The 18270-nt window shown below is 31.8% G+C and overlaps 1 protein-coding gene across 9 annotated transcripts in view; it reads right to left on the bottom strand.

The window, feature by feature from the left end:
• Window positions 1–18270, bottom strand: part of Tomosyn (syntaxin-binding protein tomosyn) — a 144105-nt gene that overhangs the window by 105942 nt on the left and 19893 nt on the right. For all 9 annotated transcript variants that reach the window (XR_013002763.1, XM_076386496.1, XM_076386498.1 and 6 more), the window contains exon 2: window positions 11550–11647. Coding sequence is in view for 8 of the 9 variants with exons in the window: in XM_076386496.1 (XP_076242611.1) it covers window positions 11550–11647 (98 nt within the window). In the remaining variant the exon portion in view is untranslated. The remainder of the gene's footprint in view (window positions 1–11549; window positions 11648–18270) is intronic.

Genomic DNA, 18270 nt, shown 5'->3' with positions numbered 1-18270 from the left:
GTAGAACCTCGATTTTCTGAACCAAATTTTTCAAATCAACCAATAGGAGTTTTTGCAAAAAACAAGATCACTTATTTTGAACTACCGTGCAATACAAACTAAACAAAATTAAACAGAAATACGAACTTTTAAATAAAAAACGTTATTTAACTTTTATTTAAAAATTTTAATTAAAAAAAAAAAACAATTTTTTTAGGCTTCTCTTCTTGTTTCTCTATGTTTCTTAGTTACTAACTGAGCGATACTTTTTTATATTTTCAATTCATCAGATACGTAAAGATAGTACAACACGCTTCCATTTCACTGCCATTTTGATATAGGCAGCACAAAATTTACTAACAAAATATGGTCTGTAAATACTAAATAATAAAATTAAAAATTTATGTACGATAAAGACTTGTCGTCTGTGTTGATAACCATGAGAAAGCATTGTTAAAATTATAGCAAAACATTATAGCGTCATAAATACATCGGATATTTCTTTTCCTTACTTGTTTAACAATGTTCGATTATCCGAACAGTATATTCCGTTGATTGGTGTTCTGATAATTGAAGTTCTAGTATGTGTAAATAAATACAAATACGATGATAGACTATAAACAATGTTGTATCACTCTGCAATTTTATAACTTCGTAATATATTTAGATCATACTGTGTTCTTTTAATACTATATTTGACGCAATGGATTAGGACAAAGGTGGTGAACTTTTTTGCCTTCGGGTGCCATAGGTCAGATTATCCGTTAAACGGTTCCTCAGTATGCGATTAAAATATGTTCAACAGGATTTTGTATATTGCATAAATCAAAGATATTTGAATCAGTTTTAATGATGAGATAAAAATGGATTGTGTTTGTATAGCTTATTCTTAATCTTGTCAGTAATTCTTACTGTCTTCTGTTCAAAAATACTGCAGAACTAATATCACCTATATTATTATGGATTTCATGTAAAATAGTAGGCTTTGAATTTTTCCATTTTTCATTACGTAATTCTATAGTAACTGTAATGGAATCTTAAAGAGTTTTGTAAAATGTAGATACAGAATTTACGGTTATGTGTGCTGTTGTTTCCTTATATTGCTACGGTGTCTTGCTTCATTACTATAAAATGATTTTTCGATACTTTTAAGTATTGTATTTTTTATGATATTCTGAATTATTGTGTTGTTACTTTCTAAATGTCGTAACACTGACACAACTCTTTTTGAGTTAGTAAAGATAAGAATTTGTTTCGAGTCGTTTTTTCTATACAATGTTTTAAGGATTGTAGAACAACATATGGTAGAACAGTGTTTACACCGCGATTGTTCTAATCGAATGTTCCGCCGTAAACACGGCGATCGCGAATTGTCATCCGTCTAACTAAATTTAGATGACTAAATAAACGAAAATATCATTTCGGATGAGCGAGTGTATAAAAAATCTTCCCGAAAGTTAAAAATGTTCGTTCTGACGTTTGGATTGTATCTATTTTGATTTTTCTGGAGTTCGTTCCTTCCGCCTCTACTTGTCCGAAACGTGAAGTCGAGCGTGTTCCTCAAAGACCGAAATATCAATATTGATTGGTTGTTGAACCTGCGGGAGGAGTATCTTCCTCATCATCTTGTAACGACGGTGGAGGAAGCAGACCGATCACCTTGTAAAATAGTAAGGGGAACTCTCTGATCACCCTCGTGATGGTGGTGGAAAGTTTTCTCCTCAGGTCGAAGATCGCGGAAAGTTCGAGGAAGATACAGTACTCCGGATTAGCGCCCACGGTTCTGCGCGAGTGTTTCGCAGATGTCCGATTTATGGCCATATTGTCCCGTAAGTCGCTAGAAATAATCGACAGTCGAACTAAAGATTACCTCGCGTACCGTACCGACTGCGGGGCAATATGGCTCCTTAATTCTTATGTGGGTTAGACCTTGTTCGCTCGATGCAAACACGAAATTATTTGAAAATTACCATGGACTTTCTAAGCGGCAACGATTCTTAAAGGAACTATTCTCACATCTGGCAATAATAAAATAAATTAACTACTTCGTTGAACGGAACAAATAGCACTGTTAAACATTGAAACCATTTGGCAGCTTGAGTAATAGTTATCCTACCGGGCGTTAACGATATCTGTCGTATGTCTTTTCTTGTTTTCTCAGTTGAAAATAACAAAGACACAACTACAGTTGTCCGTCAATACTTGTGTAATTAAATTCTAAAACTGTACATCAGTAGTTTCGTCCCCGACTGAAATTCAAAGTCTATTTTCTTGAAAACAAAGCACAATAGCAAAAAATTCTATTCTATATTTGTAACTTATCTTTTTATTTACAATTACCAACTTTCTGCGTGTACCACCAGTTTTGGAACACTATACATGTAGTATAACTATACTAACTTGTTATAGGAGAAAGACACCCCAAAAAATTTACAAGCATTTAATTGCTAGTCAGCCGGCTTAGGAACCTTCACAAACCTATCTCAAACTTGATCGAAACATTTATTAATACTGTACATAATATTGAAAATACATTTGCGTGTTGTGCGATTGTTTTTATTCTGAGGAAACTTAAATGAAATTTCGCATTAATATAGTTCTTAGCAAATATATTTGCCAATAAATCAGATACTTCTTTAGAGTCACCAATAATTCAATTAAGTCTATCTATGATATCTATTAATTTGAAGGTTGACTTTACGATTATTTTTTTTTAGCTCGCTTCCGTTTGAATTATAATAAATTTGTGTTAAACACTGACGAAGTGTTTTTTATCACACTTTCACACTCTTCATTTCGACATAAACGATTTTTATTACGTGTGTTATTTAATGTTTTATAAATACAATTTGTGACTACGTGGATAATTAAATCATCAAATGCTTTGTCTACGTCATACTTGATGAAATTGAGAAGTTAATTAAGAGATTATCAACAGTAGACTTTAATAACTTTTTAATGATTTTGGTAAATGGATTTTTGATACAACGATCGTTAAGATATGGATATAGATCGTGCATAAAAGATACCAAAGAAACTGCATCTTCTTTATATTCTGTGCCAGTCTTTTGGGGATTGAAAGTGCCATGAGCTTTTGCTAGGAAACTTTTAAATTGACTATAATTTAATATTTTACTCAGTACTTTCAGTATGTATTTTATGGGCTGGCTATACATGGTCTAGATTTATTCCCTTGCTTGCTATGACGTTAGCTTTTGTCTTTGACTGTTTATACGTTGAAAGTCTTATTTCAAATTGATTGATATCTGTTTTAGTTGTTCATGATACTTCTTGACTCATCCGTTATTTTTAATCTTGTATATTTCCATAAGGTTTCCATATTTTATCCATTATTACTTCATCATATATAGGGTTTACTATTTTTTCTTCAAGAGACATTTACGTTTACAGTGTTAGGTATGATTTAAACTCTGCCAGTTTTTGAAACGTTAGTATGAACAGTTACTTGAGATGAGTTATCAGATGTAAGTTTGTTTTCATTGTGCTTACAATTTTAGTCACATGTCCTTCTTATTTATAAATCAAAAGTAGTGTGATCATGTTCAATCTTAATAGAATTCAGAATTTTGTGTGCAAATAATTGATAGCAGAATGTAAGTATGTAAAATAAAAGTTGTTTTCCACGAAAATAAAACTTATACCTTAAATAAAAGAAAGGCCCTCTTTCGTACGAAAGAATGTTTATATGATTATTTAATATTATATACATAATATAGTAATATTAATTATAATTATAATTATTGCTATAATAATTATATATATATATATATATAATTTTGTCTAATATACTATATTTTATTATATAATAGAGTATATTTATTATATTATATAATAACAGTATTAACCCTTTGTACTCCGTTGTCCCTTCTAAGGGAACAAAATGAATGGAAAATAAGAACCTCGGAGTGCAAAGGGTTAAGACGTTTATTTCATATGCCTTTCAGCCTTTGAAAGGGGGTTTTACACGTTTGGTATACAAAATTTACAACATTTTAAGGGTTCCAGTAATTGCCTATGTTTCATTTGTTTTTCTTTCTATTTCTTTTCTTCTTCTAATTGTCCTTCATCCAACTTGTTCCTTCCTCTGTTTCTTTCAGTAGCTCGTACATTGTATTGCCTTTCCCCTTCTTGTTTCTCTACATTTCTCCATTAAATGTGGTAGCATTTCTGTCTTCTCTTTGAATAGTTTGTAGTTGTTTGCTTTCTTCTTTCTTTCTCCAATACCTTCGTCTCGCTTCATTTCCACATCTGAATTTAACTATTATCGATTGATCTCGTCCTTTATATTTTGATGACAGATATTCTGGTCTTTCGATCTCCCTTATAGTTTTCTACCATTTATTATATCTGCTCTACGGTATTTTTCTATACAGTTACTCTAGTTGTTCTTCTCTATTTAACTGTGACAGAATTTCTGCATATTCTAACTCTTCTCTTCTCGTATACCTTTTTGTTTTTCTATTCCTTTTTCCCTATAGTACCATACCCTCACTTTTTCCCATTCTGATTTATTTCCTTCCCTTTGTGTGTCTATCCCTTGTGAGCATTCTTGTATTATTTTATTTGTTTTTATTATTCACGTTCTTTCTTCAAATTTTACCGCTCTTGTCCCTGCTTCTATGCGAATTTTTTCAGTTTCTGTCTCTACCAAAAGAATATATACTAATGTATTGTAGTCCAAGCCTAAGGTCCATCTAATGTATTTTTTTTGTATTGTTCCTATTTTCTCTGTCTCTGTCCAACCCCATATTTCCGCAGCATAAAGTAGTATGCTCTTCACTAAGTTTCTAAAAATCATCATTCTTTTTCCGAAATTTTTCTTGAACCTGCTCTGTTTTATTCTCCAGACCTGTCTGATTACCATTCTTGCTGTCTTACATGTTTCTTTTATGTAGACCACTCTATCTCCATTTTTTTTTTATTTTAAACAAAACCTAGATATTTAAGTTCTTTTACCTTCTCTAATTTTCTGTTTTTCCACTTCCATTCATCCTTCTTCTTCTTTCCTCTTGTATTCTTAGACACCATTATCCTTTATTTCTCTGCATTCTGGATTAAATCTTTCTTTTCTAAATATCTCTTCAATCTTCTTAGTATTTCTTTTATATCTTGTGTGTGTTTTATATCTTCCTCCCACTTATCCCTTTTGCACATGTTCTTCCAAGTCAGTTGTATTCAGTGTGTATAGTGTTAGGCTTAATGGGCATCCTTGTCTTACTCCCATCGTTGACCAGATTCTTTTGAGATTTTTCTATTTACACGATATTTTTTGTTTCTTTGTATATCTCATTTATTCTTGCTTGTAATCTGTGATTTATCCCTCTTCTTTCCATTATTCCGTAGTTCTTCCCTGTTTACTTTATTAAAAGCCACACTTAAATTGGCGAGAAAAGTACAGAGTTTTCGTCCCTTCTTTTGTATTCTCCTATTTACTACGTAATTCATTACGAATATATTGTCCATTGTATTTCTTCCACTTCTAGACCCTGCTTGCATTTCTGATATTATGTCCTTCTTTTCCATTTCATTCGTTAGCTTATTTTCTAATATCATCGCGTACATTTTATATGCAGTGTTTAATATTGTTATTCCCCTATAGTTTTTCACGTTATCCTTATTTTCTTTTTGTCTCTCTCCGCGCCACATGTTATTTTTATTATCTCTGCTAATCTTTTATTGTTTCTTCATTGCTGTTTAATTATGCTTCATCTTCTATCTTATCATTTTATTTATTCCTTTACTTCTTCTGCGGATATCCTTTCTTCCATCTCTATGAGGTTCGATTCCTCTTCTTCTTCCTCCCTTTTCTTTGATTTGTATTCCCCTTCACCTGCTAGTAGTTCCATGAAGTACTCACTCGATTTTCCTAGTTTAATTTTCTTCGAAACTCCAATTGTTTTCTTTCAGTCCTTATTAATATATTCCCATACATGACCTTTGTTCTTTTATTTGTCTTAGCTCTTCTTCCTCTTTTTCCTGTCGTTGTCTCTTTTTCTCTTCGCATATCCTTTTGTATTCTTTCCTTTCCCTCTTGTACGTCTCTTTATGTCCTGATCCTCTTTTCCATTTTCTTAAAACCCTTCTCGTTTCCCTTTTCATGTTGGTACATACAATTCCTCCATCTGGGCCGATTCTAACGTTAAAATTTCCTTCTATCACATTCTGAGTTTCTCTTTCATCCACTATTTCGCCCAAAGCATTTCTCGTCTCCTTTATGTCTCTGTTATACACTGTTATTTTTCTCCGTACGTTGTTTTCTCGTTGAATTCTACTTTCTTGTATATCTTCTGTTTCAGTTCTTGTTTCTATTACTTTTATCCCTTTTTCACTCCTTATCTTATCTTTAGTCTTAACTTTTCTTGCAAATTGACATTTTTAATCAAATTATCTTGGCAATCTCCCCGTTACTCTATCCCATTGTTTTGCATCAATCCATGTTTCAATCATTCCCACTACATCTAGGCTTTACTCTTAAAAATGAAACAACTGACACCCTTTTAATGTCTAGCTTATCGAGAATTTCTGCAATTAATGAGTATGGGATCGTTAGATCACTTTGACACTATTATGCTTTGTTGTATGCTCAATACATTGACTGTATTATACTTTGACATTTATTAATAAACGGTTTTACAATGGGAACCTGCGAACTATACTTGAAGTTCTTTAATCAACTTTTTTTAAGATGTAAGAGAGAATAAATGAGACACTCTCACAAACTAGAAAGAAATGACTCTGTCTTGTTTTCGAAAAATTAATTGTTGAAAATGTGAAAATTTGTATTAATGAGTGTCGACTACATAAATTGTATACAGAACCTGTCATTGATGCAGCATAGCGTAGGCGGTAATGCACCAAATTACGGAGTCTATCTTTTGTTTCCAAACGAATTCGAATCACATTATAGCGATTTTTTTTATTCACGATATAATTTCCTTTTTGCACTTTTTCATTAAAATCCCTATTTTTATACATTACTGTCTCAAAAAATATAGAATATTTTAATACAATTAAGAAAGATTATGCATGCGATTTTAACATGATGAAGCACCAACACTGTATTCTATTAACGTGAAGCAACATTTAAATGAAACTTTTAGGAGAGGTGGATCAAGCAAGGACATCCAGTAGAATGGCCTCCTTGATCGCCTAATTTTTTGTAATCTTTTGAATTTCTTTTTTTTAGCTGATATAATAAATAGCTTTAAATTGTGTGCTGAAATTATTACAATATCAAAGAGAAGAAGAAGATATTAAGTACATATAAAATGCATGTCGTACGATATAAAATAGAGAAAAAATATGTATTTGAAAATATCCATCAGTATACACGACATTTCTGAACAGCACGGGATAAGTTTAAGAGGCGATTCTAGAGACCAAAATAAGACGAAAATCAAGAACAACGAGTTTGTGTTTGGGTCTGTCTGTTAATTATAAGCATCTAAAAATCTGGTGGAAAACGCCAGAAATGAGCATGCGCGGAGGCTTCGAGCAGTGGTTGCCCGAACAACAGTATCGCACTGACGTAAAGGAAGGGAGAGGTTACTCACCGTTGAATAGCTGACGGAAAATTTACGTCACTAAACAATTGTGAACATTTTTTAATGCGAACAAAAAGTAAATATTCGCAGTTGGTTATTTAAAAATACGAGTATCACTTCGTCATGAAATAAAATATGATATTGTACTTTTGAAAATGTATCCACGTGTTGATTGATTGGAAATTCTGTTTATTTAAACATCAAGAAAACACCTTTCCCTCTATCAACTTTGGATAACACTCGCTCAGGAAAGCAGTAATCACTACTGGCGATTAGTGTAATAAACGTGAACGCCGAGCGTGATTTAAGTCATGTAGTTAGTTTAATTTTGTTTACAGAAATCATTAAAACCAGGAATTTGAATGTCAAACACTAAAAAACTTTCTTCGCGCATCGACTCGGTTTTCGGAGAGCCTAAGCCTTCAGTAAAGCTAAGAGCCTTTGAGGGAATACCCAGATATCTAACACCAGGTGTTGTGGAGACTCTTCGATGAGTTTTTCAGGAAACCGCAGTTAGTTTTGCGACAAACTTTCGCATCAAATATTTGTACAAATATTCGCGATATGTGACGAGTTTTCCTATAAATCTAGTCCTTTTCTCGCAGTATTCCCGTTGTGTGCGCGATTTTCTTCCAAACTCTACGTCAAGACTTCTAGTGGTATGTGCAGTTTTTTAGTGTGTGGATTTGAATCAAGATAATTAGTCGTGGGGTAGACAAATTAATCCTTTCTACTCCGAAATTTCATAGTATGGCGTTTCAATATTCGTAGATGAGAGAATTGCGATGTGTGAAGTGAACAGACGGTTTAAATGAAGGTGGACATATGAACCCTTTCTATCTCAAAGTAGTTTGAGTTAACCTATGGAGTGCAACGAACAGGCAAAGTTATTGTTATTCAATGATATTTATCAATTTTAACCGAATTTTGGATCCTGTAGCCTTGCCGAGTGTCGTAAAATTTCTTATCAGCTATTCGACGGTGAGTGACCTCTCCCCTTTTTTACATCAGTACGATACTATTGTTTGGGCAACCACTGCTCGAAACCTCCACGCGAGCTCATTTCTGGTGCTTTCCATCAGATTTTTAGACGCTTATAACTAACAAATGAAGCCTCAAACACAAAATCGTTATTCATGATTTTTTTCTTATTTTGGTCTCTAGAATCACCCCTTAAACTTATCCTGTGCTGTTTAGAAACACCCTGTATAATTCGTAGATGTGAACTTTTGTATTATAATAGAAGAAAGACATGTTGAAAATCTACTGTAAAGGTTTGTACTATGTTTACATGAAGATATCGAATGGTCATAAATAATAAAAATTGATTTTATATTAAAAGGACTGCTCTTAGGACTTATGTTAATTACATACTTTTTTAACTCCTGTCGATGATTACTGTAAATTGTTAAAATCTCGGAACCCCTCTTTTTAACACCCTATACAATCGCTCATATTTGAGAAACAGTATTTTAAAACTTATCTGAAATCTATTATTAAATGAATCGTCCACAAACTCGACCAACTTCAACATGTCTTCAAATTCGAACGTCGTAACGTCCTTTATATTAACACTTGTGTCATCAGGTTCTAACAGGGAGGCACGATGATCACACTCTCTTTCAAGACAATGAAACTGCATGGAGATACTACGGAGAAATTTACCTCCAGTAGCCACAACCTCTAAACATACAAATATGATGGACGAATTCGTCTTCATCCCAAGAAGAACTATTGTGTTAACAAGGGTCCAGAAAATATCATTTGTTTCATTAACTTGTCTCGCGACACGTGATAGCTTGCCGAGTCATTGCGAACAAAGCTACTGTAACTACTATGTCACCCGTCATAGAATCGGAAATGCTCGCTATTGCGTGTAGCTTGTAGTTCGCGATTCAGTGGATCGCTGAAACCGGGTAACCTTACCTTTATAGGTAAATAATACCTATTGTTTAGAGCTCAGAAGAAGGTTTCTAGGACCAATCTGATCTGCATTATTTCCAGGAACCATCTCCTGAGCTCTCAATAGTACCTACTAGTGATGTAACGAATATTGGTATTCGCATTCGTATTCGCGTTCGCATTCGCGAATATTCGCATATTTCTTGACATTCGCATTCGCATTCGCAAAATTCATGCGAATATTTTGCGAACATGAACGTTAGAAAAAGTACATAATATTTGGTAAATAAAACAATAAAATATCAATTTCTTATTATTTTTATTAGAAAACTTTTTCTTTGTAACTTAACCTGACCTTGTAATCATATCTGTAAAAATTAACCTTCACTTTAATTAGTATTACATTATCTACATTCTATAATATTACGTAATAAAACTTCAGACTTAGTTTTATAATAAATAATCAACTTCTCATTAGAAATTAGAAAACAAAGTACATAGTGTGTGTATGTAAATAAACAAAAAAGTATTCTTCTCTTAAACTTTTATCAGTCTTATCTTTACATAAATCTAGATACTTTTATTTTGAATTTAAAATAATCATCTTCTTTTATGAAACTAAAAATATCAGTAATTGTTTATTATACAAAAACTGTATCTTTAAACAAAACTTTTTTCACTTTAAGATCAAAAAATAAAAAATATAATTTAACTTTAAACAAACAAAAACATCATTTCTCTCTTACACTTCTTTTAGAAAAAAAATAAACAAAAAAAAGTTATTATCTTATCTTTCTTCTTCTTGTAACATCTATAATCTTTTAAAGTAATATAATCATCTTTTAACAGCCAATTAATAATCAAAGTTCAATAGAGGAATATTAAACTTCAAAAATAAAAACTGAATATCCGCATTCGCATTCGCATTCGCGAATGCTTAAAAATTGATATTCGTTACATCACTAATACCTACATGTTCCAGTAGCCGGCCACTTCTCGTTACCTGAATACTAACACTAATTTTAATTATAATTAATTTTAAGCATAAATTCTAACATATCTAATAAATAAAAAAATAGTATCAAAAAACAGTAAATTTAGCTACTAGGACACAATTTAAGTATCGGAACATGCATTTTGTCCACTTACTGGGACATTTGGTATCCTAAGCGCCCACATGTTGGAACAGTTGCCTGAGGAATCGAATCATACTATCAATACGCTCACATCATTATTCAGATTGAAGCATTACTCATAATGTGAACATGTACATTCAAAAACAATGAAATACGATGAAATAATATTTGATTGACAATGTGGTTCAAACCTAAATCAACACGATTTAAAGGTATGTTTTCGTACAAGCTATCCAGAATCTCGCAATGCGCCAAGACAAGCTACGAGCCGTGACGAGCCGCATGTCACGGAAAGCTGACTTAAAGAAATTTATTGTAGATAAAATTTTAAGAGAAAGGACTATGTACAATCTACTCCTTGAGACCCCATCCGATCAGTGTAGGGCAAAAAATGATTTAGAGAAGCACAAGGCTCCACCTCTTTCCCAGGCAACATTTATTAAGGATACTGTAGTATAGTACTATTTACTACCCATGCCCCTAACGACCACCATTACCAAATGAGCAAATAAGAACAATTTAATCTTTATTCAAAAAGCATCATTGAAGAGGATCCGGGAGGATCCTTACTAGCTGTAAAGAAGTTTATTGTAGGTTGCATTTCAAGAAAATGAACCATGTAAACTCTACTCTTCAAAACCCAGTCCAGCGCAATGTAAGAGTTTGAGTATGGCAGAAAAGCCAGAAAGACCCCACTCCTTTTCAAGGCTATTGAATGCCTATCGAGAAACTTGCAATGAGTATCCACCCCTAAGCACCCACGACTGCCAAGCATTCAACCAAAGACGAATCAACTCTCAACCTTTACCAGAATCATTAAGATGGGTCCAAAGGATTTCAAGATTTTTCTTAACTTTCTTAGTTGTAGTATTTTTATCCTCCGCTGTATAAGAACGACACCAAATCTACTTCAACGGGACTCAGTCCCAAGGCAATGTAAAACATTAAAAATATTATGAAAGGATACATTCTAAGGGATCCTGATTTAGTTCCAATTGCAAGAAGCCTCTGAACTGGATCGAAAGCCACCGCCGTCGGCTGATGTGGGAAGCCATGCCTGAATGTCTGTAACATAAAAGTAATTTGTTGTTATTAATTTTATCTCTCCCCCCCCCCCCCTCTCTCTCTCTCTTTCTCTCTCAAAGATAACATTGTTTCTCCAGCTTCAATATCTGCTAATACTATTCTTTTCTTTTCTATTCTACCGCAGCTAGTTCAAATAATGTAATTTTTTGACCGATTCCATAATTTTGTTGAATCAATAATAACCGAAGACAGCGTTCATACAATAAGTTGAATAAAGACACGAAAAAAATGAATATACGCGTTACAAATGAATTTTCGACAAAAATACAGTATCATGTGAACGTTGCCTTATTATCGATTCGGCAAAATTATTAGATCGGTCAAATAACCGCATCGTCTGAACTAGCTATTAGCTATTATTTTACGATACCATGTCGGTGCTCTCAAACTAAATTAATTACATCTCAATTTTAAGGTTAAATTTTTCCCACCTTTTAATAATCTTCAAATGTCAATCTAATGAATGGGAAAGGGTAAAATTATTGAAAACAATTTGAATATTTTGAATTTTAAAAGTGTTATAAGTATTGAGTTTTATTCAATCATTTTTAATTACTGTTATCACTGATTAATATTATAATGAATAGTTACGATCGAGAATATTTATAATTAAGTCGCTGCTAAATACTTATTAGTAGATTATTATTAATACGTTCATAGTCCACTAAAAATGTATTTATTAATTCACTCCTGTACTCAGGAAATCAATAGATGTTTCACAAAACTAGTAGAAATAATATGTGTAAGAATATGAGTGAAGAAAATGTAGCATCATCAAAAAGATCTACGTATTTTTTAATTAGTAATACAATAAGAATCTAATGAAGATACAGTGAAGAATTATCGTTCCAATTATTCTGACCAGTGTGCGGACCATAAATCTGTCAACGTGTTGACGTTTGTTCCATAATTTCTAAATTTCCAATTGTATGAGAAATCTAGTGAGCTAAATTTTAGTGGCTTTTTACTACCATTTATTGCGTCACTTTGACTGCCAAAAATTAAAGTTACTGTTCATCTTGTCTCGACAAAAAGGTGGGATAATAGATTGGTGTAATCTCCTTAACAGAAATGGGAAATAAATATTGAACACATCCTGTATTCTAGCAGTGTTGATCTAAAACACTGTTAAATTTTACAACTATAAATGGAAAACATATTTTTACTACGCATTAATTACTAATACACAAGAAGATTTTATTCGAGATCTTGAGATGTTAATGTTTAATTATTAATGGTTTATAAGAAAATAAAAATACTGTTCAATATATAATACGATACCTTCATTCTAATACCACGTATATGACAAAAATTAAATTTTACAATCGAGCAGAAAATCTGGTTATTAAATTAGTTTAGCTTTACTATACATGTAACTATCTTGAATGTGTACTTTTTTTCGTTTCTCGCACACGATTATTAACACCTAAGTAAGTTTGATATGTGGTTTCAGTTAAATTTAAATAATATCTGCTAATAATTTTGTTACATGTAAATCGTATTAGAAGCATTCGATCGAACAGCAAAAGTAGATTTAGAAAAACTCAAGACCCAAATTTTGTTAAAACTACTACACACATGGTCTGAGAACAAGGCGATCGATATATCACCTTGAGCCTTTCTCGTTGAAAGCTTTAGTTGTCAACAAAGCGCCTGACAATATTTTAAGAGGCAGTAGGGAAGCCCAAATGGAACACAAAATGTTTACGACACAATATCCGTGACAAATTTACGATGCGCTAAAGGTTCGAAACCTTTTTCAAGGCTACATGAAATATATATCTAAACCTAAACTTTTATCAGTTCTACTAAGGATTTTATTTTTAACGTTTTTTATTAAATAAATGTTTCAACGAGAAATTTAAAAACATAATTTATTTCTTCGTACAATATGACTTACAAAGGATGTTACCCAGATGTGAAATTAGTTTTAAAAGAGTTAGAAGTTCTAACACTTTACTTCATAAGGTCTGAAATCAGTATCACTCGCTCGAAAAATTTGATACTGGGTACAAAAACAGCATCAAAGTTCATTATAAGTGGTTTTGATAAGAGGTATAAATGACTCTCTTTTCGCAACTTTTTTGAGTTTTTTAGGTTTCGTACCTCCTTACATTCCTATGGTTTGTTAGTCCTTATCCGAAATTTAATCTGTATTATAAACTCAAATAATTTGTATAGTCTCTGTAAAATCTTACAAGGGACATCACTTTAGTGTCATCTTCCGATTTTTATGAAACGTGGTATACAAGTAATGCATCGAAAGGTATTAGACACATATATTTTGTAACTGCTGATATTCATGTTTAGGTGGTGAATACTACCTCCAACGTTGGGGTGAAAAATACATTTTCGTAAATGTCTCAAATTTCGTTTACGTCATCTTATTGCTTTTAAAAAAACCACGGATTATGTATATTTACCATGTTTATCTACCTATATTAATTTCAGCGATATTAACAAAAATACATTTTCCACCCCAACGTTTAAGAGTAGTTTTCACCCCCTAAACATCAATATCAGCAGTTAACAAAAATACGTATCTAATATTTTACCATACTCTACTCGTATACCAAATTTCATCAAAATCGAAAGATGACACTAACTGATGGTCTTTGTTAGTTATGAAGTCGTGCTATCAATTTTTTACAAAAATTCGTACAGATTAACTCAGAAATAAAACATGAAAAGTTGTTTATCATTTATCAAAAAAGGTGCTCGTAGTTTTATTCCTATTAGTTAATGGTAGAAACGTTTTTTTAAACAAATTTTATAGTCAATATTTGTCTACCTAGAAAATGTTATAATTATAAAAATACAAAAATATAGCTTAATTTATAGCCAAGTAAAAATAAAACTAAGTAAGATAAAGATACATGTAAAAAATTGACAGAAATTTGTTTATTTAAGAAGTAGATGCATACAGCATCATTTGAAGCATACAGTACATTTAATCCAGTTTTCAAGCCTTATATCGCTCGAATAATGCTTGCCAAATAAAGTATAAGGTCAAAGTTAAGACCAAAATCACTTTTCAATGTTACTACTAATTTTACTCAATAAGTGACAAAGCAGGATTGCCAATTCGGAATATAAAGATACAGAAAATATTTACAACTACTTGTAAGCAAAAAATATGATAGAATTATTTACCAGTACTGAAAACAAAAGACGTCTATTACGTGTAAAAGAAAAACGTTACATGTCCTAATTAAATCGATAAAATTGACGGATTCTTCTGTTTATATTACCAGTTTATTAGTACCACATTTAGCGTAAGTTTATACAATCGTCCTTAAGCTACAGTCCTAAATATCATGCATAAAAAGAGGAATAAAATAATAATATACAGAAACGAAATTGGAGGAAAAAACCTAAGTTTCGACTTGGACGATTAAACCTAAGAATTTTTGTCAGTGACCCACCCAAAATTTACTTTAAATTTCGAATATAATATCTACGTAATTATGAAGCTATACAGACATCATATATTTATTACGTAATGTTTTTGCAGTCTATCTTATTACTGCATACTTTTATTATAGTTCATTTAATTAAAGATTAAAATTGTACAGCTATTTTATTGAATTAAAAAATTATGATCTTATTCACACGCACTACTGATATTTCGAAATGATACTTTCAACAACAAATAATTGCAGAAGTAAGATAGTTATGCTTCACAGTGTACATATAGTACATATAGTACATCCAGAACTACTAATTAAGTACCATAAAGCTGGATATTCAAATTACCAATATCCTCCCCTAAAAGAGTTAAGTGTAAAGGGTAACAGTAATAGAATAGGATTTACAGTAATGTAAAGGAATAAATTTTATAAAATGTACAATCCAAGAATACCCTGTAATAAGCATAATAGAAATAAACAATTTGCCTCTCAACATAGTATTTTTACTTACTAGGGATTTAATTTTCGAAATACCTCAGAACAAATCCCGCACTTACCGCATCAGTCATACGTAGACATTGATGGATCGTGATTATATTTGATTATTTCATGGACCACTAGAGCCAAATTTGCTAGAGATCAATATCCACAGTATCCACAACCGAACACATAGAAATGCTCGTGCATTTGAACACAGTTTTCAGGGCAGATGAATTATAAATGTTTATGCTATCATAACTGCAAATCATACCGTTGGCGACAATAGTAGAACTTCGATTAATTGCCTTCAAACCATGTTATTTGAAGATAAAATATCCTTTGAACGGGCAATCTCCTAAATCTTAAACAGCAATTAAATTGTAGTTCAAGTTCTATTCTCAATCCTACTCTAATTTTTTCGTTAATATAATGTTCACTTAATCAAGTATTACATGTGCAAACTATTTCGTGATCTTCTGACTCCCCTTTCGGAGCTGAAATGGATAGACCCAGATAAAGCTGACGTCCATTCGGTGGTATGGCATAACCGAGTTACCCAGAAAAACTGTTTGAAACAAAAGGGCATATCTGTTCCTACAACTTTTATAGACCAATTTTCTAGAAAGTATAAAATTTGGCAACGCGGTTGCGATACTTTCCCAACGCTGGACAAGTAGTTCATTACAAGAACTCAAAATTGTTGGTCGTGTTGAAAATTTAATAGTGTGCTAAAAACTTTATGAATTAAAATTGTCTGTAACTTCAACGCACATTATAATGTGCTACCATATACCTCCACATCATCCCCCTCCTTCATTGACCAAATTTGTTGAAACTTTATAGTATCAGTGACCTATATACGAAAGCCACCATACCACATTTCATGAAATTCCGATAACTCAATCCAGAGATATAAAGCAAAATAAACACCAGCATGTAACACGCACGCACGCACATCCATACATACATAGAGAATTTAATCCTCAGTTTTCTGATATTTTTGGGCTCAGCGGGCCTCAAAATGTCGAAAAATTCCAGAAACCAGTGAGGTCAAAATTTGATCAATAGCAATATCTTTCCCCGTATTACATTATAATATAACAGTTAAAAAAGTAAAAAAAAAAAACACAAATGTTTGTTTCTAATTCATTTCGAGTGTAGAACACATCGACGCAAGTCTATAGTAAAATCGGCCCATAATTCTCTTCGTGCAATTATGCAAAATTAATGTGACCAAGTAACCATGTTCATCAACAAGAAATTCGCGATTCTCCGAGGGAGATTACACGAGAGTTTTTTTTTTTGTCTCAATCCATAAGTAGATATAATAAAAATATACTCTTATAGTATTTATATAGGTACCTTAAACAAGTACATAAACAAATACCTATAGTATAAATACTATAGTATTTATATAGGTACCTTAAACAAGTACTTAAACAAATACCTATATAAATACTATAGTATAAGAATGTATTTTTAATAATAACTAAACAGAAATGCGTTATGTTTATTAATACTAAATACATTCAACAATACATACATGTATACACGGAAATGAATACATCAAACGCATTCACATTAACTCGTTGATGGAAATGTTATTTATGCTAGACCTACGTAAAACAAAGTCCTGTAGTACCGACCAGCTATTTAATTAGTGCATTGTTAGGTCTAAATAATTAATAATATGTATAGAAAAACATTTAAATATTATAATAATATTTACGCTTTGTTTTTATATACATTACAAATAAAATAATTAATATTCTTTTTATTAAAACTTAATCTCCTGTTTGTTCCATTATCGTCTCTTTTTTTATTTATATCTACCCCTAATTTCCTTCTTTTGGTTTTTAAGGTTTCTCAGTTATTTTATCTCAGTTTTTTCATTTGCATTTGCCTTTTTTCTTCTATCAGTTTCTTTTTGCCTTCAAGTTTGTCGATAAAAGTTGTTGAAGTTAAAATTTCATTTTATTATAGTCGGTTTTTCCTCTTTTTTGTCTTCAATTTTAAAATCTCGTTTCTCGGAAATGAAAGGATCATTTTTTAATTTAATTTCTATTACCAATAGATTGAACTTGCAGATAAAATGAATTTGATGTATTAATACTAGTCAACAGTCAGTTAGTCGATACTGGATGATAACTGGATGGTTGGAATTGGACGACAAATATATGGAAACATTTTAGATTATAGTATATTAATGTAAAAAGAAAATTGCTAAATAAAAAAGCTTCTTATTACGCTCAAAAGATTAGAAACAAAATATATGGAAGAACGAAATGATTTATTTACCTGAGATACGTAAGATAAAGTCTAAAAAATAACTTTCGATGCACGTAATGTAAACGTTTAATGCCTCACAAAACCGGGAACAGATGCTCTGAACAGGAAGTTATCCTAAAACCGTACCGAACTCTAATTCTCTCTAAACATGACTATAGATTAATCACATATAACTCAGTCAAACGTATCGTCTTGAAAATACTCGACCCTATACATAACACAGCATTGAGACTAGCCACTGAGTTATACCACACCTGTCCAACAAACAGCATCCTGTTCAAAGCTAAAGACATGCCACTCAAGCAAAGAAGAAAAATACTAAGCATTACATACACGCTAAAAATGTCAAAGACACCCAGGAACCCCACTTTTAACTACATATTCAATAACAAATACCAAAATTTATACTCTAAAAAACCTAAT

Source organism: Calliopsis andreniformis, chromosome 10 (genome assembly GCF_051401765.1).
Source record: "Calliopsis andreniformis isolate RMS-2024a chromosome 10, iyCalAndr_principal, whole genome shotgun sequence".
In the NCBI taxonomy this organism is placed as follows: Eukaryota; Metazoa; Arthropoda; class Insecta; order Hymenoptera; family Andrenidae; genus Calliopsis; species Calliopsis andreniformis.
The sequence above is the reverse complement of the archived record's forward strand: the minus strand, read 5'-3'. Positions and strand labels throughout refer to the sequence as shown.